General features: G+C 42.3%; 1 protein-coding gene across 1 annotated transcript in view; it reads left to right on the top strand.

The window, feature by feature from the left end:
- Positions 1 to 25,726, top strand: part of LOC115150385 (lysyl oxidase homolog 2A-like) — a 67,870-nt gene that overhangs the window by 23,507 nt on the left and 18,637 nt on the right. The window contains exons 4-6 of the mRNA XM_029693623.1: positions 8,157 to 8,365; positions 9,239 to 9,455; positions 18,703 to 18,886. Of these exons, the coding sequence (XP_029549483.1) occupies positions 8,157 to 8,365; positions 9,239 to 9,455; positions 18,703 to 18,886 (610 nt within the window). The remainder of the gene's footprint in view (positions 1 to 8,156; positions 8,366 to 9,238; positions 9,456 to 18,702; positions 18,887 to 25,726) is intronic.

The raw sequence follows: 25,726 nt of genomic DNA, 5'->3' as shown, positions 1-25,726 counted from the left end.
AGGTGTGTGTCTACTACATACAAATAATGGTGATAAAGCTAATATTAGATTTGATAACAGATTTCATATAATTGGCACTTTTTTTCACTACTACTTCTCAATTCACCATTGACTCATCGAGGCTGTAAGAGCAGTGTCAGACTGGAATGAAGCGATGTGCTCTGTGTGGGGTGCTTTCCACTGACTGGACACAATGGTTTAGTCTGCTGGTAGGATTGATGGGACTTGGCCCTGCTGGGCTTGTGTGAGTGGGGGTTATGGGGGTTTTGAGCAGTGGGCCTAGTCTAGGCATGTGTCAAGGGTTTCTACTGTTTTCTTTGTACTTTTTGTCTCGCGGGATAGTTACACAAGAGTAGATATTCCAGATGCTAAACACACAAATCCACACAGACACACACAGATGCACACACACACTCGTTCCAGTCAGTTAGAGTGAAGGCCTATGAAATGGCAGGGCTAGAGGCATATGTGAAAGCAATTTCAAAGAATGTATTTTTTTCTGACTAGGCCATCCGCTACTAAACTGCGGCAGCATGATTAACATACATTTTCCTATGTTTAGTACGAGTTAACTTAACGTAGCAGCCGTAAAAACACGCCTGAGTGGAGTCCCCACATCCGTTTTTCAGGGGAAACGCAAGTTAAGTTGAAAATACTGTATCCCTGAAAACCGTGAACACCTTTCTGCAGACCACGCAGAGAGTGAGTACGAGTAGACATGCACGTGTTATTCCAATGTGAAGCATGGTCAAGCAGGGGGGAATAAGAGGAAAGTCGTTTCAGGCTTTTTCAATTACTGGAATGACCATGGCCTGCTTCACGCCTGCTTCACGTTCACACAGACACTTACAGACGGACGGGGAACCCAGTCAGAAAAACATTCTGCCCTATTCCAAATGGCTGCTGTGGAAATGGTTGAGTAATCACTAGGGTATTGTATTAAAAAATCTTAACTTCCATGAGGACATGTCCCATCCACTAGTACCACCATTTCCACATTGAGAAGTCCATTGAATTGGCAATGACAATTTGTTGACGTATTTACAGTTCCTTCAGAAACTATTCCTTGATGTTTTTCTGTATTTCATTTTCAATAAATTTGCTAAAATGTCTAAAAACATGTTTTCACTTTGTCATTATGGGGTATTGTGTATATATGGGTGATACCTTTTTTTATTTAAACCATTTTTAATTCATGCTGTAACACACCAAAATGTAGAATAAGTCAAGGGGTACGAATACTTTCTGAAGGCACTGTAATTGTAAGATTTATATTAGTGAACAGTCTTAGGATGAATCATATAAGCCGGCTTGTTAGGCCCCTAGCGGTGAAAGGTCAGTTCAGGAACTCCCTCCCACCCACAAACACATACATATGTTTTTAGTTATGGCAAATGACTCTCATTTTAAGCATTTAACCACATCTTGGTTTGGCTCTGCCAGGGCTCTCACCTCCTCCCTGGATGCTGTCTCATCGTTGTTGGTAACTGTTGTGTCTTCAGCAAAAAAAAATGTTTACCCCTTTTTTCTCCCCAATTTCATGGTATCCAATTGGTAGTAGTTACAGTCTTGTCTCATCGCTGCAACTCCCGTACAGACTCGGGAGAGGCGAAGGTTGAGAGCCATGCGTCCTCCAGAACACAACCCAACCTAGCCGCACTGCTTCTTGACACACTCCACATCCAACATTTACATTACATTTTAGTCATTTAGCAGACACTCTTATCCAGAGCGACTTATAGTAGTGAATGCATACATTTCATAATTTTTTTCTCCGTACTGGTCCCCCGTGGGAATCGAACCCACAACCCTGCCGTTGCAAACACTACCAACTGAGCCATACAGGACTACCAACCCAGAAGCCAGCCGCACCAGTGTGTCGGAGGAAACACCATACACCTGGCAACCTGGTCAGCGTGCACTGCACCCAGCCCGACACAGGAGTCACAAGTGCACGATGAGACAAGGATATCCCTGCCAGCCAAACCCTCCCTAACCCGGACGACGCTGGGCCAATTGTGTGTCGCCCCATGGGCCTCCCCGTCGCGACCGCCTGCGACAGAGCCTCGGAACGAACCCAGAATCTCTAGGGGCACAGCTAGCACTGCGATGCAGTGCCTTAGACCACTGCGCCACCCAGGAGGCCTCTTCAGCAAACTTGATGATTGAGTTGAAGATGCATGGCCATACGGTCATGGGTAGGGCTGTGGCGGTCATAACGTTTTGTTAGCTGGTTATTGTCATGCAAAAGACTGCCGGTCTCACGGTAATTGACTGTTAAATAACGTAAACACATTTATAATCTCCAGGCCTCCACCCATGCAAGCCACATACAAGCCACTGATGCGCGCCTTTGGAACATCTAAAAACATTAAGTATAATAAATACATTTAATATACACCATCACAATAAATCCAATATTCATTTTAAGTGGGTCTAAAGAAACATGAAGAAAGTGTATTCCAAAAGAACAGAATATGTTATCTGGCTATACGCCATGCCATAGGCTGCAGGCTTGGTTCATTTAGTAGACAAGATATGCTTATAAGTCCCGTGCCATTATTTTATATTAATGGATTTAATAGCTAGAAGAATATAATTGAGCTTAACTGAATAAAATAGAAAGGATCATTTTCCCATTCCAGAGCAAGTGTGCATATGAAGTAGCTGTTGAGTGTAAAAAGAGATGATTTGAAACAAATCCTATACACTAGATTTAGTTATTTGGCAATTTTAGTTTTGAATGATAAAAGCCTTAGAATGTCTTTAACTCAAAACATATATGGCTGCATGATGAGACTATAAGCTGTTCTCTCATCAAGGGATCATATTTTCACCCATCAGACTATTCTCAATTTAATGTTGTCTTTAGTATAATGTATTTCAATTTAGAATGTTCCTGCCCATTTGATAATGGACCAGAGGCAGGGGAAAAATACATGTCATCTGTATGCACTCGAATATCAAATGTAGGCCGCAATCCCGCTGGTTCGTTTTTTCAGTCATGCTGGGTAAGCTACTCCAGTTATTTCACTCCATGCATCAACCACTGTTTGGCTCTCCAACCCTGTTCCTGCAGCTACCCAGTACGTAATTTGGGAAATCAAGTAAAATCTGTTCGGGAACATCAATAGTAACATGTTTTAACAAGAAAACATATTTCATTAAACTGTTGACAGCCCCGCTCAGTGCTCTCGAGAAAGGAATGAAGGAGAGAGAGGAGACGGAAACGCACAGTGGTGAGATATTGTTACGGTTGTTTAAAGGAGCGGACCAAGATGCAGCATTTTCATAGTTCTACATATTTAAACGTGAAACTTAATGCAATACATAAATAACTTGAAAATAGAAAAACAACAAACCGTGACACAGGAGGAACAAACATACTCACAAAAGATAATAACCCACAAACCACAATGAGAAAAACCCCTACTTAAATATGATCTCTAATCAGAGGCAATGAGGATCAGCTGCCTCCAATTATAGATCAACCCCAAACAATCCCAACATAGAAATAGACAAACTAGAACTAGAACCTAAACATAGAAATAGAAAACATAGATAAACCAAAAACACCCCCTGTCACGCCCTGCCCTACACTAGTATAGAAAATTACATCTTACCAGGGTCAGGACGTGACAGATATTCTGTAGTTAAAGGTAATGTCAGCCTATTAGTTATGATTCACAAGTTTTAAGGACCAGATATTGAAATAGGTTTAGAATATTCATTGAAGAAATGGAATGGATGTGAGAAGGATTCAGGAGGGGAATGAGAATGGGCAAGAGGAAGCTGAAGGCTGCAGATGAAGGATCCGTGGGGTGGACTCTGTAGAGTTTGGCTCGGAGTCTCAGGTAGACATCATCATCAGGCCGTGGTACTTAGGCTGCTGTGGTGATGATAATCCCCCCAGGAGATCCTTGGAAGAACCTAAGAGATACTAGATAGAAGGAGGAGAGATAAAAACCGTAATAAGGCTAGTACCGCACAGTGTCGTGCAACGCGACATGCACTGCAGAACACAGGAGGAATGTTAGATTGGTCAGGTAGGGTGGCAAGGGTGATTAAGGAGAGTGAGGACAGATGTGTAGGCTGATTAACAATGAGCTGCAGCTGATGCTGTTGAGGAGCGTTGTTCACGGCAGCTAGTTAAAGTGTTGCAACGGGCTTGGAAGCTGATTGGGAGTTAGTAGCAGCTGGTGCTTGTTGAGTTAGTAGGGAGTTACGTTCAAGGCAGCTAGTTAAGTGTTGCATTCAAGTCTGGTCCTGTCACCTGAATTTTTGTTCATTCTTAACACCATAAATATAAAAAATTCCATATTACTAGGTTATTCAAAATCACTATAATTGTAGGCTAACTCTGTAAACAGCCCTGTACAATCAATAAACCAACAGCATCGGTTAAGCCTATACGTTCTCTCCCAGGCTCATGGATAGAAAGTTTGGAGTGTATCATAAGGTAACCAGTCCTTGCAATATGCATAATAATACAGTCCACACTCAAAGGCGATTACTATAAATTGTTTAGACCAATTATGTACCAAATACATCTTAAACAATTTTTACAAATGTTTTTCTGCCATGCGTAATATGCGGTAGGCTATGTATTGTATAACGGCACAATCATTATTTTAATTCAGGGTTTTTTGGGGGCTTAGGCTCATATATAGGTCAATATGTATGCTTAAGCTATAATATGCCTGTGGGTGTTTTGAATCACCTTAGAAAGCGCTGTCCATTTTGTTGTGTTAGGCTTTGAAACAACATTCACAACCACCATGTTTTCCACTCACTTTCAACCTGTTGTTGAACTTCTTCAAATTGATCAATCACGGTGAGGTGAATTATAAAAGCATGATACTGTTTTAATGATAAGTGTTTGATGTGATTTTCGATTACATTTGCATTGATATCAAAGTGGTTAGCGGGACAATAGACCCCTGAGTACCAGGCCATTAGCGACCTGATGGTCATTAGCGAGTTGTGTACTATCACATGTCCACAGTGCATAAGAGGAGATTTCCGTGACTCAACGATCACGTGGAATTTTACTGCGGTCATGACTCATGACTTCTGGTTTGGCAGTAATATGGTCACCGCAATAGCTCTAGTCATGTGTGAACAGAGAGTACAGGAGGGGACTGAGCACTCATCCCCGTGGGGCCCGTGTTGAGGATCAGAGAGGCGGAGGTGTTTTTGCCTACCTTCACCACTAGGGGTCGGCCCATCAGGAAGTCCAGGACCCAGTTGCACAGGGAAGGGTTCAGACCCAGGGCCCTGAGCTTAGTGATGAGCTTGGAGGGCACTATGGTGTTGAAGGCTGAGGTGGAGTCGAGGTGGGATAAGGCAGTGTGCAGTACAATGGCGATTGCGTCCATCTGTTGGGGCGATATGCAAAGGTGATACGGTCCTCAACTAGCCTCTCAAAGCACTTCATTATGACAGAAGTGAGTGCTACCAGGCAATAGTCATCCTCTTTGATTGCCTTACGGATGTCATAGCTGGTCTGTTTTACACGTTCATGTTCCCAGTCACCTTGCCATAGTTAAATGCGGTGGTTCACACTTTCAGTTTTGCCCGAATGCTGCCATCTATCTACAGTTTTTGGTTTGGATAAGTTCTATTCGCCACAGTGGGAACAACATTCTCTATGCATTTTCATTCTATTCTCCGGGGCGACCCTGAACATTTCCCCATCCACAAGATCAAAACAAATGATTGGGGAGACCAACGTCCTTGCCATGGGAGCGTGCTGTTTAAGTTTCTGCCTATAGGTGGGGAGGAGCAGAATTGAGGCGTGATCTGATTTGCTGAAGAGAGGGCTTGGGAAGGCCTTGTAGCCGCCCCAGTAGGGAGAGTAGCAATGATCCAGGGTCTGTGTTGCGCTTGTAGCACAGGAGATGTGTTAATAGAATTTCGGTAGTGTTTTCCTCAGATGTCCTTTATTAAAGTCCCTAGCTACAGTAAATGCGGCGTCAGGATATGCGGTTTCTAGTTTGGACATAGTAAAGTGTAGTTCCTTAAGAGACGTCGCAGTAATCATGTAACAAACCCCTCCATCTTTCTTTTTCCCGGAGAGTTCTTTCTTCCTGTCCGCACGATGGACAGAGAACCCCACTGGCTGAATGGATAGGGATAATATATCCAGAGAGAGCTATGATTCTGTGAAACAGAGTATGTCACAGTCCCTGATGTCTCTCTGGAAGGAGATCCTCACCCTGAGCTCGTCTATTTTATTGTCCAGGGACTGAACGTTAGCAAGTAATAAGCGGTGGATGGTATGCATGAGTCTGACTAGGGCCACACTCCTTCTACCTCTTCTATGGTGTCTGTGTTTTGGTGCAGCCCCCGAGATAAATATAGCTGCCTCGCGAAGTTTAAACAAAAGATCCAGGTCAGGGAAGTCAAATTTCTGCTTGAATTTCTGGTGAATGACCACAGATCTTTCCAGCTGTAGGTAATAATATAAGAAACGTTCTGAGGAAGTAACTTAAGAAATAACAGAAATAAATACATAAACATTCTGCTAGAAACAGGGTGACCATATCTGTCGGTGAAATCATGTAAATCTTGTGATTTATAAAGGTCAGTAGTTTTGAGACATTAGTGTCTGAAACTTCCCAAAATTAAGTTCCCATATTTGATAAGCATGATTTCTACATTCGGACCCCTTTCATGCAGTCAAATGATCAAATCACCCTCTAGTGGCCACATGGGTGGAATATTATTAATATTTTTCATAATTTATTTGATAAGACAGTTTTAAGTTAGAGAGAATCCTTGCCCACTTTGCGGCTAGAACCTCCGAGTCCTTTCAAGGCCCTCTGCCCATGACCACATGACCTCAGTCACCCTGCCTTGCTCTACTGTTCTGATGGAAACTCACAGTCATACCGTGACTGTCGTGATTACATTTATGAAAGACTGTCTTCTCTCTTCTCTCTCGCCACTGTGATCAGTAGTCGGGTGACTGGGGTCTCTGATTCAGTCACGTTTTTCCCTCCACCGCTACATTGGTGTTGAGGGGATCCGAACATTCCCCGATGCTGACACCAGGAAATATACTCCCATTTTCATTAAAAGCTAATGTTTCTGGATTCTGGCTTCACACAGAAATGTTGGACTGGCTTTCTCCAGGGGCGAGATGACTGGGTTATTGGAGAAAAGGCTGAGCTCAGCATTCATGGCTTAGCAAAGCAGTTGTTAAAGGGTTGGCACTCATCACTTCGTGTCCCCACAATGCACATTACAGCCCAGCCAGGAGTTAGACTGTGGGTCTATGGCTGTATGGACTTTAATAGGGGGCTGAACAGTCAGAGGTCTATAACATGGATGCGTGAGGGAGCATAGAGCAGTCTTCACACACAACCTAGAGGTCAAAGGTGAAGACGCCGCTCTCCTTTAAGGGTCCTCAGGACAGACAGAGGAGGATAATTGAGGACCATGACCCCCCTACTGACCAGTTGGGTTTATAGACCCATAGTATAGGGTTAGGGTTAATATTGATCGGAGGTAGGAGAGGACCACACTCAGCCTGCCTCAGCCTTCAGGCAACAGCTTTTGTTTTGACTGTTATTGTAGCTTGGTGAAAGGGGCAAGCAATTCATAATTGTTGTCATGTTCAATCAAGATAGCATAAAAGCGTGACTTTTTACATGTTTTTGCAGCACCACCTCTTGGTATTTTACTGATTGATTATGATTGAGAGAAGATCAATGAATTTAATTATTGATTATGCACATGTCATTCTCCTAGTCCCAATCACTCATATTATCAAGTCTTATTTACTTTCTCAAAAGTAGGCCTACAGGAACAGAAACTTCCCCAATATTTTTATAAAATAGGTTGATGATGTGTGTGATTAAAGGTTATCTCCATGTTGAGAAGTCCACCTGTTGATGTATGTTCCTTCACCCTGAACTCACTTCTCTTGTCACGCTGCTGACAGAGCAAAACAAATTCCAGACATTGATATAGGGTTAACTAAAGCAGTGCAGTTTTAAGGCAAATATGCTCTCAAAAATGAAAAAGAAGGGCTCCATACTATGTCCTGAAGCAAATCAAATGTGTTTCATTGATAATCTTCATGTGAAATAATTACTGATTGAATTTGACTGTGGGTGATCCAGGGTCTGTGTATATCACTTTATCTGCAGAGTCTGAATGTCCAGGTAGAAGAGGTGCGTATCCGGGCTATCTCCTCCCAGCGTAAGAGGGTCCCCATCACAGAGGGCTACCTGGAGGTGAAGGACAGGGGGAAGTGGAGACAGATCTGTAACGAAGAGTGGACAGAGATGAACAACAGGGTCATCTGTGGGATGTACGGCTTTCCTGGAGAGAAAGGATACAACACTAAAGTCTACAAGTAAGCTTTACTATTACTAGTTCATTACTATGGACTAACTAATTCAGCCTTACTATTACTAGTACATTACTGTGGACTAACTCATTCAGCCTTACTATTACTAGTACATTACTGTGGACTAACTCATTCAGCCTTAATATTACTAGTACATTACTGTGGACTAACTCATTCAGCCTTAATATTACTAGTACATTACTGTGGACTAACTCATTCAGCCTTAATATTACTAGTACATTATTGTGGACTAACTCATTCAGCCTTACTATTACTAGTCCATTACTGTGGACTAACTCATTCAGCCTTACTATTACATTACTGTGGACTAACTCATTCAGCCTTACTATTACTAGTCCATTACTATGGACTCACTCCTTCAGCTGTGGACTTCTGAGTTCCTTCATCTTTTACAGGCTATGAGAGCAGGAGTCAGGAGGGTCAGCTAGTAAATGTTAATATTAGCACTCCTCACCTCTATCAACCCGCCAGACAAGATGATTATACTCATTATCAACACGGTTGAGCTAACCTAAAATGTGCTGTACAGCGGGGTTAGCCAATTCCAGAAGCCATTGTACTTTTAGCACAAGATGCAGATGGGCACAACCTTGCTCTTAAAACTGTCAATAAATAAAAGTCTAAAACTCCCAAGTTGAACTGGACAACATCTTTATTCAGGAAGGGTAGGGTAATATTTCTGTAAGTGTTCTATGTATTATAAAAAACAAGGTTGTTTGTATAATGTTTACTCATCAGGTACTGTAGAGAAGATCATGTTTTCACAGCAGGCTAAAATGAGAAAATAACCATTTTAATTTAGTGCACTTCAACAAAATCCAAATCAACTCAATTCAAAGTCTTGATCTCCTGTCTCAGGCTGCTGGCCAAGCGGAGGAAGAAGAACTATTGGGACTTCGGGGTGAACTGCACGGGGAACGAGGCCAGCCTGCATGGCTGTAAACTGGGCCGCAAGGTGGAGCTGAAGGGGAACACCACCTGTGAGAAGGGGATGCCCGTGGTGGTGAGCTGTGTCCCAGGACGGGCATTTGCTCCCAGCCACGCCCAGGGCTTCAGCAAGGCCTACAGGGTGGAGGTAGGTTAAATCATCTGGAACGAGAGAGAGCTTATGATATGATAGAGATGTGAATACTACAGTTTGAGCTGTCTCTGGCCTTGTATCTTGTATTGAAATTGAAAGCATTCAGAAGAGGAAAAATTATGAAGAACAAAACCCTAGGAAAGTCCTGAGTTGTTAAAGACATGCTTCGGAACTTTGGCGACTACTTTGGGTTGGATGTGTCAATGTGTTGTTCATACGTGCATAATCTATGAGTAGAATTAGCCACGAAATCCCTAGTTTGAAAGCGAATGTTTTTCTGGAAGCTGTGCTGCGCCATTTTCCCAAAATGTTCCCCCAAGTGGGCCAGCCCCCTAACAATTTGAGTTCAAGCCAATGACCTAGAGGTCTTCATAGATCCACCTGTTCCCGAATACCTGAGACCCGAGCGGGTCCGGATCCAGAATTCTAAATAATGTCACAGGTCTGGGTCAGATCTGATATGATTGTCACGAGTCTCGGGTATGTGTAATTTTAAGTGACTTGTCCGGAATTTTAAGTGACTTGCCCATACCAATCCGAAGACGACTGCTTCAATAGAGAGAGAAATGTTATAATTCATGCTGCTGTTCTTGCTTTTTACGAGTGTGGCGCGTGTAGCTTGTTGTTGTTGTTGGCCAATTATAAGTCATCAAAGCAGCCTCTGTGTGTGGCAAAAGTTAGGAGATATCTAATTTATGGAAGATGGAATTAAAATGACAGAATTAAAATTTCAAGGAGAATGATAGGCTACAATGACCAAGAGGCAACATTTGGGCTGCTACTTAATATTCTGAATGGAGTTGTTGTTATTTGTAACTGTAAGATGAGAAAGTGCATGCACTGCAGCCTCTTTTAGCCTAGCTAGCTAAGGTACTATGTATTCATATTTGATGATAAATAACCTAGCTATGTCAGCTATTAGTCTATTATAGTAGCTTAAAATGACTTTCTGCTGCTTCCATCACTCAGATCGGACAGTGTCTGTATCCAACCAGGTCTATAAGAACGGGTCTAGTTGTCACACAGCCCCACCCATCTCTTTAAGGATTCACATGTGAGGTCATGTAGTATAGTAAAGTAAAGTAGTATAGTAAAGATTAAGACTAAAAGTGGTGGTAGCCTACAATAAGGAAAAATTCCAGGTAAACCGAAAGTGTCCAGATTAAAATATTTAATGAATATTAGATGATGCTTACCCAGACACACTTGTCTAAATTGATGGGTCATGTGAAATAAATGCTATGACCCCCAGCCACATCCAGTGGTGGAAAAAGTACTAAATTGTCATATTTGAGTAAAAGTATGAATCATTTCAAATTCCTTACATTAAACTAGATGGCATTGCCAGGGGCACACTCCATCACTCAGACATAATTTACAAACGAAGCGAGTCTGCCAGATCAGATGCAGTAGGGATGACCAGGGATGTTCTCTTGATAATTGTGTGAATTGGACAATTTTCCTGTCAAAATTTAATCAGTACTTTTGGGTGTCAGGGAAAATGTATGGAGTAAAAAGTACACTATTTAGTTTCAGAATGTAGTAAAAGTAAAAGTTGCCCAAAAATATAAATAGTAAAGTAATGTACAGATACCCCCCAAAATGACTTAAGTAGTACTTTAAAATGTTTTTACTGAAGTACTTTACACCACTGCCCAAATGCCTTCACACCACTACATTAGCATACTTTATATACACTTACACACATACTTATCACATAGTATTCCATACATAAGTTAAGGACACTTGATACAGTCACATGATATTGTTGTGGTATGTCAAAAAATCATGTTACGATCACACATATCAATATTCATTTTATATACAGTTGAAGTTGGAAGTTCACATACACCTTAACCAAATACATTTAAACTCAGTTTTTCCCAATTCCTGACATTTAGTCCTATAAAAAATCCCTGTCTTAGGTCAGTTTGGATCACCACTTTATTTTAAGAATGTGAAATGTCAGAATAATAGTAGAGAGAATTATTTATTTCAGCTTTTATTTCTTTCATCACATTCCCAGTGGGTCAGAAGTTTACATACACTCAATTAGTATTTAGTAGCATTGCCTTTAATTGCTTAACTTGGGTCAAACGTTTCGGGTAGCCTTCCACAAGCTTCCTACAATAAGTTGGGTGAATTCTGGCCCATTCCTCCTGACAGAGCTGGTGTAACTGAGTCAGGTTTGTAGGCCTCCTTGATCGCACACGCTTTTTAAGTTTTGCCCACACATTTTCTATAGGATTGAGGTCAGGGCTTTGTGATGGCCGCTCCAATACCTTGAATTTGTTGTCCTTAAACCATTTTGCCACAACTTTGGAAGTATGCTTGGGGTCATTGTCCATTTGGAAGACCCATTTGCAACCAAGCTTTAACTTCCTGACTGATGTCTTGAGTTGTTGCTTCAATATATTCACATCATTTTTCTACCTCATGATGTCATCTATTCTTTGAAGTGCACCAGTCCCTCCTGCAGCAAAGCACCCCCACAACATGATGCTGCCACCGCCGTGCTTCACGGTTGGGTTGGTGTTCTTCGGCTTGCAAACATCCCCCTTTTTCCTCCAACCACAATGATGGTCATTATGGCCAAACAGTTCTATTTTTGTTTCATCAGACCAGAGAACATTTCTCCAAAAAGTACGATCTTTGTTCCCATGTGCAGTTGCAAACCGTAGTCTGGCTTTTTTATGGCGGTTTTGGAGTAGTGGCTTCTTCCTTGCTGAGCGGCCTTTCAGGTCGATATAGGACTCGTTTTACTGTGGCTATAGATATTTTTGTACCTGTTTCCTCCAGCATCTTCACAAGGTCCTTTGCTGGTGTTCTGGGATTGATTTTCACTTTTCGCACCAAAGTACGTTCATCTCTAGGAGACAGAACGCGTCTCCTTCCTGAGCGGTATGACGGCTGCATGGTCCCAAGGTGTTTATACTTGCGTACTTGTCAAGGTATGCGTGAAGGGCTGTAGGAAGTCAGGCGCAGGAGAGCAGATAATTGGTAGCAAAACGGAGCCTTTTATTTGGCGAACCAAAAGCACATGGCACAAACGAACATGAAATACAAATAGGGGTTGAACATAACCCAGCGCAACCAGCCTAACGTGAAAACAGATAAACAATACCACACAAGACATGGGGGAAACAGAGGGTTAAATACACAACACATAATGAGGGAAATGAGAACCAGGTGTGTGGCAAAACGAGACAAAACAAATGGAAAAATGAAAAATGGATCGATGATGGCTAGAAGACCGGCGATGTCAACTGCCAAACATCGCCCGAACAAGGAGAGGCATCGACTTCGGCAGAAATTTCTCCCAAGGATGAACCAGACTTGTGGAGGTCTACAATTTTTTTCTGAGGTCTTGGCTGATTCTTTTGATTTTCCCATGATGTCAAGCAAAGAGGCACTGAGTTTGAAGGTATGCCTTTAAATACAGGTACACCTCCAATTGACTCAAATTATGTCAATTAGCCTATCAGAAGCTTCTAAAGCCATGACATCATTTTCTGGAATTTTCCAAGCTGTTTAAAGGCATAGTCAACTTAGTGTATGTAAACTTCAGACCTACTAGAATTGTGATACCATAAATTATAAGTGAAATAATCTGTCTGTAAACAATTGTTGGAAAAATTACTTGTTTCATGCACAAAGTAGATGTCCTAACCAACTTACCAAAACTATAGTTTGTTAACAAGAAGTTTGTGGAGTGGTTGAAAAACGAGTTTTAATGACTCCAACCTAAGTGTATGTAAACTTCTGACTTCAACTGTATCAATATTTTGCTAAGTCTTGCTAAGTGGATGGATCTCTATAGAAGGTGTAAACGGTACAGCCAAATGGTTACTTGCATAGTAGCAATATAAGAAATAGATAGTGTCAATATAAATAAAATAATATACAGTATGTACAAGAACAATATCAATAACGATATCAGTGATAGACGAGGTAATTATATGCATACAATCAGGGGTAAAGTGACTGAGCAGCAGGATTAAAAAATTGTAACAGCAAAGTATGGTGTGTGTGAGTCATTTGAATAGAGGCACTGCAGATAGTGCTAATGACTGGTCCGACCGAACCACGCATGAACAAGGGAATCTATATTCGGAGAGCCTGTTTCTGTCCTGCCCTTGACTTTGGTTTAGGACATATGATATCCATAGCCTCTTCGTTGCAAAACTCCCTGATCTTCTCAAAAAAATGAGTTTGTCTAGCTGTGTCCAGTCCAGGTGGTGCTTGTACAGGCAGACCATCTATGGGAGGAAGGATGTCAGCATTGCGCAGCAGCTGATACCTGGTCCCGACAGTCTGAACGCTCCTTGGCGACAACAACACCAGGCTCCCGAGCATCGAAGCTGTTAACCTCTACGGGCCACGGGGGCAGTATTGAGAATTTTGAAAAAAATATGTGCCCATTTTTAACTGCCTCCTACACCAACTCAGAAGCTAGGATATGCATATTATTAACACATTCGGATAGAAAACACTCTGAATTTTCTAAAACAGTTTGAATGGTGTCTGTAAGTATAACAAAACTCATATTGCAGGCAAAAACCTGAGAAAAATAGATAAAAAAAATGAGAATTTTGTGGCTGTACTATTTAGTGTCATTGTTTATTAGATACCATAGTGAGAAAGGATTCAGTTCGCAACTCCTACGGCTTCCACTAGATGTCAGCGATCTTTATAAAGTTGTTTGAAGCTTCTATGATTAACAGGGAGCAAATTAGAATGCATTGAAGTTGACGTCCCTGGGATGTCGTCACTTCCATTATGGCCTGCACCTGCGCAATCATGAGACACGAGACATTTTTAAAAAACGTTTTTCTAGACACAGGTGAGGTCGGGTTGAAACATTACTGATGTTTCACGTTAAAAATGGCTCTAAAGATTGATGCTAAACAACGTTTGACATGTTTGAACAAACGTAAATAGATTATTTTTGTAACATTTTTAACTTTTCGCCGTGACTTCACACACCCCCCCGCGCTACTTTTTAGTAGCCACCGAAGCGCTAACAACATGGAACAACTTGGAGTTATTTGGACATCAATTATGAACTTTGTCAAAAGAAACCACATTTGTTGTGGACCTGGAATTCCTGGAACTGCCAATGGATGAAGATAATCAAAGGTAATGGATTATTGACAATAGTATTATTGATATTACATGGTTACAAGATGATGCTAAGCTAATTAGGCTAGCTTATTGTTCTTAGCACAGCACCCGGTTTATTGCAACTTGTGATTTCCCAGTAAAGTTATTTTGAAATCTGGCAAGACAGTATCATTTACGAAATGTTAAACTATAATTATTTGAATGACAATATTATAATTTACCAATGTTTTCGAATAGTAATTTTGAAAATTGTAACGTTGTTCACCGGAATCATTTCAGAGAAGAAAAAAATCAGAATTTCACCGCTACTGTAAAATGCGGTTTTTGGATATAAATATGAACTTGATGTAACAAAAAATGCATGTATTGTATAACATAATGTCCTAGGAGTGTCATCTGATGGAGATTGTCAAAGGTTGGTGCATAATTTTAGCTGGTTTCTGCTTTTGGTGACGCCTGACCTTGAATTGAAAATGGATGTTTGTACTTTTGTGGCTATGTACTGTCCTAACATAATCTAACTTTATGCTTTTGCCGTAAAGCCTCTTTGAAAATCGAACAATGTGGTTAGATTAAGGAGATGTTTATCTTTTAAATGGTGTAAAATAGTTGATTGTTTGAGAAATTGAAATTATTAGATTTTTGATGTTTTGAATTTCCAGCCTTGCTAGCAATCCCGTCTCAGGGTTCATTGCTAACCCGTGGCCTCAACAGGTTTTAAACAGGGAATAAAATTCAATCAGAAGACATAACATCAATTTAACTCCCAAGTTTAGATAAGAAGAGTATCCTCATACAATGCAATGAAAATTATTTTCACCTGAAGTGCTGGTACTGCTTGATCTGTGGCAGTGGCCTGAAGTACGGAGTCAGGTGTTGTTGCCAACCATAGCTTTCCACCAGCACCGTATCATCCTCCAGTCCAACCAGCTGTGATATGTTAACCCCTGTCACAGTGCTGACCTTCACAACACTAACAATTTCAAAGTGTTCACTCTGGTCTTTCTGAAGCACTGCTTGATGAGGCCGAAGCACCAGTCGGGGGCAAACTTGGTGTGGCCGGTGATCAGGAAGTGAAGGTCCAGACTGTTTTCTGGTTCAGTAGGGGCCCCCAGAGACATAAATAATGTAAGATCAATAAAAGTAGTGCCAATTATGTTGGAGGTCAATTAAATAATCAAAACGTGTTTATGCATTACATACCAAGTGTTGTCATCGATTCCTTGTAGAGACGCCACACTGCTGCTTTTGTCACATGGGATGACAGCAGCTTTCCGCCAAAGTGTTTGTGTTCTGGGTGGCGTCCTGGTAATACTATTGCATTATCCTCTGCGTAGTTGTTGATGGAGTTCACCACATGTTGCAAGTCCTCATGCTTCAGGTCTAACCTGTGCTTGCTTGGGCCAGCTCTCTTTTTGATGGGAGGCATTAGAACATTCTCCTTGTATGACTGGTGGAAGAGTCAGGCGTGTTCTACTGATGCTGAAAGACAAATTCCAGATACAAATATTTTTGCATTATTATACAATAGATGCGAAATGGTATTCTGAAATATCACTATACACAGTTCATACACGTAATGTTAGCTAGCCAGCCATCTTACGTTATCTAGTCTTTTGTTTAGACGTGTAGCAAGCTAAATAATGAACCATAAGCCTAATCCATAGAGTACTAGCAATACAAACTGATTGTCATAGCTAGCTAAAGTTAAACCAAATAAGTTCAATATTAGCTAGTTAGCTAGATAACATTAGGTTATAACTAGCTATGCGAAATGGCATTCTGAGAAAACATCACTTAGGTTACACAGTTCATACACGTAAGCTAATGTTAGCTAGCAAGCCAGCCATTTAACCTCAGCTAATGTTAGCTAGCTAACAGCAAGCTTTAACTTGGGGTCTTTTGTTTAGACATGTAACGTTAACATTAGCTAGCTAGCTTAACAATGAACTATAATCCCAAGCCATAAAGTACTAGCAATACAAACCGATTGTCATAGCTAGCTAAAGTTAACCAAATAGGATCAATGTTTGCTAGTTAGCTACCTAACATTAGGCTATAACTAGCAATGCGAAATGGCATTCTGAGAAAACATCACTAACGTTACACACAGTTCATACATGTTGATCGCTGTTTCTTCCCCATCACTGTCATCAGAAGACTCTACAATGTCTTTTTCAATTAAAATGTTTTTACCTAAATCAGGGATTTCCTCATCTTCTGATTAATTTTTCTGAGTCAGAGAGAGTCAGTATGGCACGATCGTCCTCCAGGAAGTAGTCTTTCAACTTTTTCCCATTGACCTTTGTCGATAACGCCTGATAAATTCAGGGCAGCAATGTTATTGAGAGCAGTAGCAACATATTTGCAGTTCTCTTTTGAAAAAACCTGCAGTAGAAAGGATTATGTCCGCATAATGAGCAACTCATTTTATAGACACAAGATGCTACACTGCAGACCAATCTGAAACTAATTTCTCGGCATGTCCAGCCCACTCATTATCTTAGCCAATCATGGCTAGCAGAAAGGTTCCGACTTTTTCTTTGGCTAAACCAACTAGACTCGTAATTTAACAACTTTATTCATATTTCCAAATGGCATCAAATTTTGTTATTAAGGCCCATGAAAGTTCACATGTTCGAGAAGGCATTTCTGCTAAAAACACATTTTGATTAAAAATAAATGTTTTACGTTGAAACGGTTCTCATGTGAAGTCGTGACTTGCGACATGTGCCAAGTTTCCTGAAACGGGTCACATATCTGCACATACTGTATGTGACATAGTACGCAATTTTCAGGGACCACTTTTGGCTTGTGAGCGCCACTTTCAGAACTACTGGCTAAAAAGTATACAAAAATACAGGAGAATCTCTTTAATGTTATGTAAAATCGACTCTTTGTCATGCTTGCTCCCGCTCCCCCTTTCTGGCGCTCGAGGGCACCAGGCTGCCCATCATTACGCACACCTGTCACCATTGTTACGTGCATCAGCGCTTCATTGGACTAACCTGTACTCCTTCACTTTGTTGATTCCCCCCTCTATATCTGTCTGTTCCTCAGTTTGATCCCCGTGTCAGCATTAATGTAGTTTTGTTGCCCCTGTCCAGACACTGTCCATGTTTTGTTTCATGTCCATTATTTATTAAATGTTCACTCCCTCTTACTTCTCGTCTCCCAGCGTCTGTCCTTACAGAATGCTGACACCAATATTGGAAGCATCAGGGAGTTTTGGTTTTTTGTTTTGGTTGGTGACGTTGGGTCCGGGTGCCGCTGCTGATGGAACTGGGGGTGCCTCAGCTGGCTCATCAGGCTCAAGAGGTTTCCTTGCCTCGGTTGGCTTGGCAGGCTCCCACCCCACATCATGCCTCAGCCGGCTCGTCGGGCTCCCACGCCTCAGCCGGCTCCCACGCCTCGGCCGGGCCATCAGGCTCAGGTGGGACGCCGGGTGCCGCCCCTAGGGGGGGTACTGTCACGCCTGCTCCCACTCCCCCTCTCTGGCGCTCGAGCGCGCCAGGCTGCCCATCATTACGCACACCTGTCACCATCGTTACGCGTATGCCCCCTCGATATCCGTCTGTTCTTCAGTTTGATCCCCGTATCAGCATTAATGTCGTTTTGTTTCCTCTGTCCAGATGCTGTCCGTGTTTTTTTTCACGTCCGTTATTTATTAAATGTTTACTCCCTGTGCTTGCTTCTCGTCTCCCAGCGTCCTTACCCTCTTCTTAGATTTCTCCAAACACAGCTACATTGTGCACATTCTGTTTACATGTGATTACACTCAGAGACCCCAGCTGGAGAACACTGTGTTGGAACACTTTACTAATGAGTCATGAGCTCTGGACTAAAGAGAGAATAGATACAGTACACTGATCTCAAACCCCCTCTCTCTCTCATAGTAAGTCATAATTAGCCCAAAATGTATGAAACAATACAATATTGTTTGTCTTTGTGGTTCTACTAACAAAATCGATATGGACTGCTACAGTAAAGAATACATACAGATGTCTCAAAGTAAATGTCTCATTGGACCTATTCAAAACAGTATGTCAACTGAATGTGAACTATTGTTTCTCAGTAACAGTAGGCCTAACTGTTGCACCATGAATTATTTCCGCAGCAACCCCTGGTGCGTCTGAGAGGTGGGGCCAACATAGGAGACGGGCGAGTGGAGGTGCTGAAGAACGGCGAATGGGGCACCGTCTGTGATGACAACTGGAACCTAAAGGCAGCGTCCGTGGTGTGTCGAGAACTGGGCTTCGGGAGTGCAAAGGAGGCCCTCGCTGGAGGCAGGCTGGGACAAGGTAGGTCTTCTCTCTCTCTCTCTTTCTCTCTCTCTCTCTCTCTCTCTCACCTTCTCTCTCTCTGTCCCTCTCACCTCTCTCTCTGTCCTTGCCAGGTAAATACCTTCTACATGCCAACCAAGAACATTCACAAACTGTTATGGAATAATTGATTCATAGTCATCCAGTTAGTCTCAGACCAACCACCATCTGCCATCATCCACTATTCAGATACAGTATAACCACACAGTGACTCTGTTTCTGCTGTCAGTCTGTGTCAGACCACCTTGGCTCTACTTTCAGAGAAAACACTGCCAGAGAAATGTTCCTGTCCAGTCACATGCTGGAGACAGTAACAGCAGGAAGGGAGTGATCATATGTATTGTTGTGGAAAATCCATTATTTTCACATGGATTATTTAGACTTTGCTAAATGTTTTAAAAGGGAGAAAGACAACCAGAGGTGGGACCAAGTCACTATTATTCGAGTCACAAGAAAATCTTGCGTTACAACGTCCAAGTCAAGTCCCAAGTAGAACGTCTCGAGTCAAGTCCAAGTCGTGCATTCTAAGAGCAAAAATGAAATCTATGCATGCAATGACTTGTTCAACTACAAATCTTTGTCTATTTATTGAGGCTACCAGACAGACCTTTTAAGTATTTTGTCTGTAACATTTTTTTATTATGTAACAATTCATTTCAACAACAAATTCCAAATGCAAGCTTCATACCAAAAGACCAGGAGGCTTATGTTTGTAATTCTTGCTTGATGCCCCATTGCTGGTGAGCTTTCAAAATAAACAGTTAATATTATTGATCACCAAACATTTTTGGAGCTGCATATTTATGGATATCCTCTTTCCCTACAATTTGAAGTTTGCACCGCACCCGATCCTATAGCTGTACAGAAAATCACCAATCTGTTCGCTAGCTCAGTAGTGCTCAAACTTTATGACCGCGACCCCCCCCCAAAAGCAGTGGTACAAAACTTGTGACCCCTGTGCACACACACGCACACATAATGGCTGCGCAAATGTAGCCTGTCATTACAACAATAAACCGAAATTCATTTTCAAAACTTAAGATTAGATTTGCACATTTTGGGGAATATTCAGAGGTGGAAACTTTCCGTGGGAATTAACGGGAATATATGGAAATTAACGGGAATATATGGGAATTAACGGAAATATATTCAAATTAAATTTAGTACCATTTAAATGTAGATGTTTTTTGCATTAGATATATTTACCATATCATATGGAGACAGAAACATAAACCTTTTACATTATCATAAGTAGACATAATTGCAAATTATTAAATCCTTCCAATAGAAATAAAAAAAACTATTTAGTTACGAATTGAACTTTAATTAAATCTTCACATGGGATGAATTCACTGAACGACAAAAGAAAGGGAATATTGAATGATCCCCAATGATCCATCGCATCTTCCAAAAACGTTTTCAACATACATCGGTAAAATGATAGTCTAGAAACAAAATCTTTGGTTGTCTTCCTCTCAGGCTTCCATGTCTTCTCCCTGGACCTCCTCAATGTCCACCTCTTGAACATCAGACTCTGAGGCCTCATCTTCACTGTCACTTTCCAACCTTGTTGAGGATGGCTTGTTGTCAGGCTCAAAAAGCCTCAAATTTGCCCGGATGGCTACCAATTTTTCAACCCTTGTATTGGTCAGCCTGTTGCGTGCTTTGGTGTGTGTGTTCCCAAACAAGGACCAGTTGCGGTCTTTTTATTTTATTTATTTTTATTTAACCTTTATTTAACTAGGCAAGTCAGTTAAGAACAAATTCTTATTTACAATGACGTCCCACCAAAAGGCAAAAGGCCTCCTGTGGGGATGGGGGCCTGGGATGAAAAAAATAAATACTATATAAATATAGGACACAACACACATCACAACAAGAGAGACACAACACTACATAAAGAGAGACCTAAGACAACATAACAAGGCAGCAACACATGACAACACAGCATGGTAGCAACACAACATGACAACAACATGGTTGCAACACAACATGGTAGCAGCACAAAAACATGGTACAGACATTATTGGGCAAAGTCAACAGCACAAAGGTCAAGAAGGTGGAGACAACAATACATCATACAAAGCAGCCACAACTGTCAGTAAGAGTGTCCATGATTGAGTCTTTGAATGAAGAGATTGAGATAAAACTGTCCAGTTTGAGTTTTTGTTGCAGCTCGTTGCAGTTGCTAGCTGCAGCAACCTGAAAAGAGGAGCGACCCAGGGATGTGTGTGCTTTGGGGACCTTTAACAGAATGTGACTGGCTGAATGGGTGTTGTATGTGGAGAACGAGGGCTGCAGTATATATCTCAGATAGGGGGGAGTGAGACCTAAGAGGGTTTTATAAATAAGCATCAACCAGTGGGTCTTGCGACAGGTATACAGGGATGACCAGTTTACAGAGGAGTATAGAGTGCAGTGATGTGTCCTATAAGGAGCATTGGTGGCAAATCTGATGGGACGAATGGTAAAGAACATCTAGCCGCTCGAGAGCACCCTTACCCGCCGATCTATAAATGATGTCTCCGTAATCTAGCATGGGTAGGATGGTCATCTGAATCAAGGTTAGTTTGGCAGCTGGGGTGAAAGAGGAGCGATTACGATAGTCTAGATTTAACTTTAGCCTGCAGCTTTGAGATGTGCTGAGAGAAGGACAGTGCACCGTCTAGCAATACTCCCAAGTACTTGAATGCGGTGACTACCTCAAGCTCTAAACCCTCAGAGTTAGTAATAACACCTGTGGGAAGAAGGGCATTCTTCTTACCAAACCACATTACCTTTGTTTTGGAGGTGTTCAGAACAAGGTTAAGGGTAGAGAAAGCTTGTTGGACACTAAGAAAGCTTTGTTGTAGAGCATTTAACACACAATCCGTGGAGGGGCCAGCTGAGTATAAGACTGTATCATCTGCATATAAATGGATGAGAGAGCTTCCTACTGCCTGAGCTATGTTGTTGATGTAAATTGAGAAGAGTGTGGGGCCTAGGGTTGAGTCTTGGGGTACTCCCTTGGTGACAGGCAGTGGCTGAGACAGCAGATGTTCTGACTTTATACACTGCACTCTTTGAGAGAGGTAGTTAGAAAACCTGGCCAAAGACCCCTCAGAGACACCAATACTCCTTAGCCGGCCCACAAGAATGGAATTGTCTACCGTTTCAAAAGCTTTGGCAAGGTCAATAAAAATAGCAGCACAATATTGCTTAGAATCAAGGGCAATGGTGACATCATTGAGGTCCTTTAAGGTTGCAGTGACACATCCATAACCTGAGCGGAAACCAGATTGCATACCCGAGAGACTACTATAGACATCAAGAAAGCCAGTCAGTTGATTATTTACAGGTTTTTCCAACACTTTTGATAAACAGGGCAAAATAAAAATAGGCCTATAACAGTTAGGATCAGCTTGATCTCCCCCTTTAAATAAAGGACAAACTGTGGCTGCCTTCCAAGCAATGGGAACCTCCACAGAATGGGGAGACAGGTTAAAAAGGTTGGAGATAGGCTTTGCGATGATAGGGGCAGCAACCTTAAAGAAGAAGGCGTCTAAACCATCTGACCGAGATGGTTTTTTGGGGCAAAGTTTAAGGAGCTCCTTTAGCACCTCGCACTCAGTGACTGCTTGCAGGGAGAAACTTTGTAGCGAGGCAGGGGAAAAATAGGGAGAAGCATCGGGAATAGTCGCATTAGAAGGGGTGGGAGGTGAGGAAATGTTGGACGGGCAAGGAGGCATGGCTGAGTCAAATATGAATCCTGACTTAATGAAGTGGTGATTAAAGAGCTCAGCCATGTGCTTCTTGTCAGTAACAACCACATCATCATCATTAAGGGACATGGGCAGCTGTGAGGAGGAGGGTTTATTCTCTCGGTCTTTAACCGTTTTCCAGAACTTCTTGGGGTTACACCCACGGAGCGAGAACTGCTCCTTAAAGTAACTAACTTTGGCATTCGGGATAGCCGGAGTGCACTTATTTCTAATTTGCCTGAACGATAGCCAGTCAGCCTGAGTATGCGTGTGCCGAGCCTTTCGCCAAATGCAATTCTTGAGGTGGAGTAACTCTGCAAGGTCATGGTCGAACCAGGGGCTGAACCTGTTTTTAATTCTCTTTTTTTTATGGGGGCGTGTTTGTTAACAATACCACAAATATCAAAAAAGAAGGGCCAAGCGTCTTCGACAGAGGGGATCAATCTGATTCTATACCATTTTAAAGAGGCCACCAGTTCATGAAGGAAGGCTTGCTCGTTAAAGTTTTTTAGCAAGCGTCTATGACAAATCAGGACAGGTTGTTTCACTGAGGAGCCATTACGAACACAGGCTTTAAAACAGTGATCATACCTATCAGGATTATTTGTGAGGATAACATCGAGGAGAGTAGCCTTTTCTGGGTGTTTGGAGTCATACCTTGTGGGATTGGTGATAATCTGAGAAAGATTTAGGGAGTTCCATTGCTTTAAGACTTGGTCATGTGGTTTAAGCATGTCCCAGTTTAGGTCACCTAGCAGGACAAATTCAGACGTAGTGTAAGGGGCCAGGAGATGGCTTAGGACAGGTAGGGTACAGGCCGGTGCTGATGGAGGACGATAGCACCCATCAACAGTCAACAAAGAGCTATTTTAAAGTTTAATGCTTAAAACCAGCAAATCAAATTATTTGGGGACAGACTTGGTAGAGACAACCGAGCACTGAAGGTGATCCTTGGTAAAGATTGCCACTCCCCTACCTTTGGAAGATCTGTCTTGCCGAAAAAGGTTATAACCAGAAAGGTTAACATCAGTATTCAAAACACTCTTCCTTAACCACGTCTCAATAATGACCAATACATCTGGATTGGAGCTGTGAACCCACACTTTCAATTGATCCATTTTAGGTAATAAGCTTCTAGTGTTGACATGCAGAAAACCCAGGCTTTTATGAGAGCAGAAATCAGTGAAGCAGATATCAGAGCACAAGTCAGAATTGGGGCTAGCAACAGTAGGTGGACCAGGGTGTACATGCACATTTCCAGATATCATCAACAGTAATACAATCAAGGCACGGCATAGTACAGGGAGAGCTCTGTAGTGCTGATTTATGACATCTGAATGTGCATCAGATGGCAACAAGATCATATTGTACAGCAATTTCATCAGGTAACATGAATACAAAGCCGGCAAGAGGTGGTTAGAATAGGATGGGAGGCCAAAAGTCTGTGTAACCAATAGAGAGTCAGAGTCCCGAGTGTGGGAACAAACATAGTCTGTCCCCCGGTTGGGTAAAGAAAGTTTGTAGTCAACAAGGTATACAGGAGTCATGAGGCAAATAGCAAAATAGCAAGATGCACAAGAAAAAAATTAAATATATAACGACTTAGGGCTAGCCATTGTAAGTTCAGAGTCACTCGCCCCAACAGTGCGTGTGTGCTGGAGGCGATCGAAAGCTCGGGAGAGAGGGGTGAATGTGGTGGAGGTACCTGTACCAGACAACTCTGAGGTGGCTGATGTTGGTGGGATTTGGAGGATGATGGAGGCAAAAGGGGAAAGAGCCTCAGATCCACAAAGTCCCTTCCACCAGGTGGCTGATGAGATATGTTGGCACGACTGCCATATTGCATCTCCATCCCAAAGCCCTTGCATGGAAGTGTACTTCGCCAGACTGCCAAGAACCTTGCCCTCATCCAGGCCAAGGTGGCGAGACATGGTAGTGATGACACTATAGGCCTCTTTGATCTCTGCACCAGACAGGATGCTCTTGCCAGCATACTTGGGGTCCAACATGTACGCTGTGGTGTGGATGGGCTTCAGGCAGAAGTCTTCACGCTTTTTTATGTATTTCAGAACTGCAGTTTCCTCTGCTTGGACCAACAGCGAAGTGGGCAGGGCAGTACGGATTTCTTCTCTTACATCTGCAATCAGTCTGAACATCAGACAGGATGTTTGTCTCTCTCAATCTGTGCAATGGCTACTGCTATAGGTTTCAGGATTTTCACGGCTGCTTTCCACTCTCTCCCAAAATATATCATCCAGGAGGATCCTCTTGATGGGGCTGTCCATATCGGCAGACTGTGATATGGCCATTTCTTGTAGAGAATCCTTCCCCTCCAAGAGACTGTCAAACATGATGACAACACCACCCCAATGGGAGTTGCTGGGCAGCTTCAATGTGGTGCTCTTATTCTTCTCACTTTGCTTGGTGAGGTAGATTGCTGCAATAACTTGTGGACCCTTCACATACCTAACCATTTCCTTGGCTCTCTTGTAGAGTCTATCCATTGTTTTCAGTGCCATGATGCCCTTGAGGAGCAGATTCAATGCATGAGCAGCACAGCCAATGGGTGTGATGTGAGGGTAGGATTCCTCCACTTTAGAAAAAGCAGGCTTCATGTTTTCAGCATTTTCTGTCACCAGTGCAAATACCTTCTGTGGTCCAAGGTTATTGATGACTGCCTTCAGCTCGTCTGCAATGTAGAGACCGGTGTGTCTGTTGTCCCTTGTGTCTGTGCTCTTGTAGAATACTGGTTGAGGGGTGGAGATGATGTAGTTAATTATTCCTTGCCCACGAACATTCAACCACCCATCAGAGATGATTGCAATACAGTCTGCTTTCTCTATGATTTGCTTGACCTTCACTTGAACTCTGTTGAACTCTGCATCCAGCAAATGAGTAGATAAAGCATGTCTGTGTAACGGGGTGAGTGACTGGTTGCCGGGAAGTCAGGCGCAGGAGAGCAGAGATGGGTGATAACAGGAGAACTTTAATATACAGTTAGATTAAACAACTCTACCTGGCATGATGACTCCTTGCTGTCCCCAGTCCACCTGGCCGTGCTGCTGCTCCAGTTTCAACT

Source organism: Salmo trutta, chromosome 16 (assembly GCF_901001165.1).
Source record: "Salmo trutta chromosome 16, fSalTru1.1, whole genome shotgun sequence".
In the NCBI taxonomy this organism is placed as follows: Eukaryota; Metazoa; Chordata; class Actinopteri; order Salmoniformes; family Salmonidae; genus Salmo; species Salmo trutta.
This window is presented reverse-complemented; position numbering and strand designations above follow the sequence as displayed.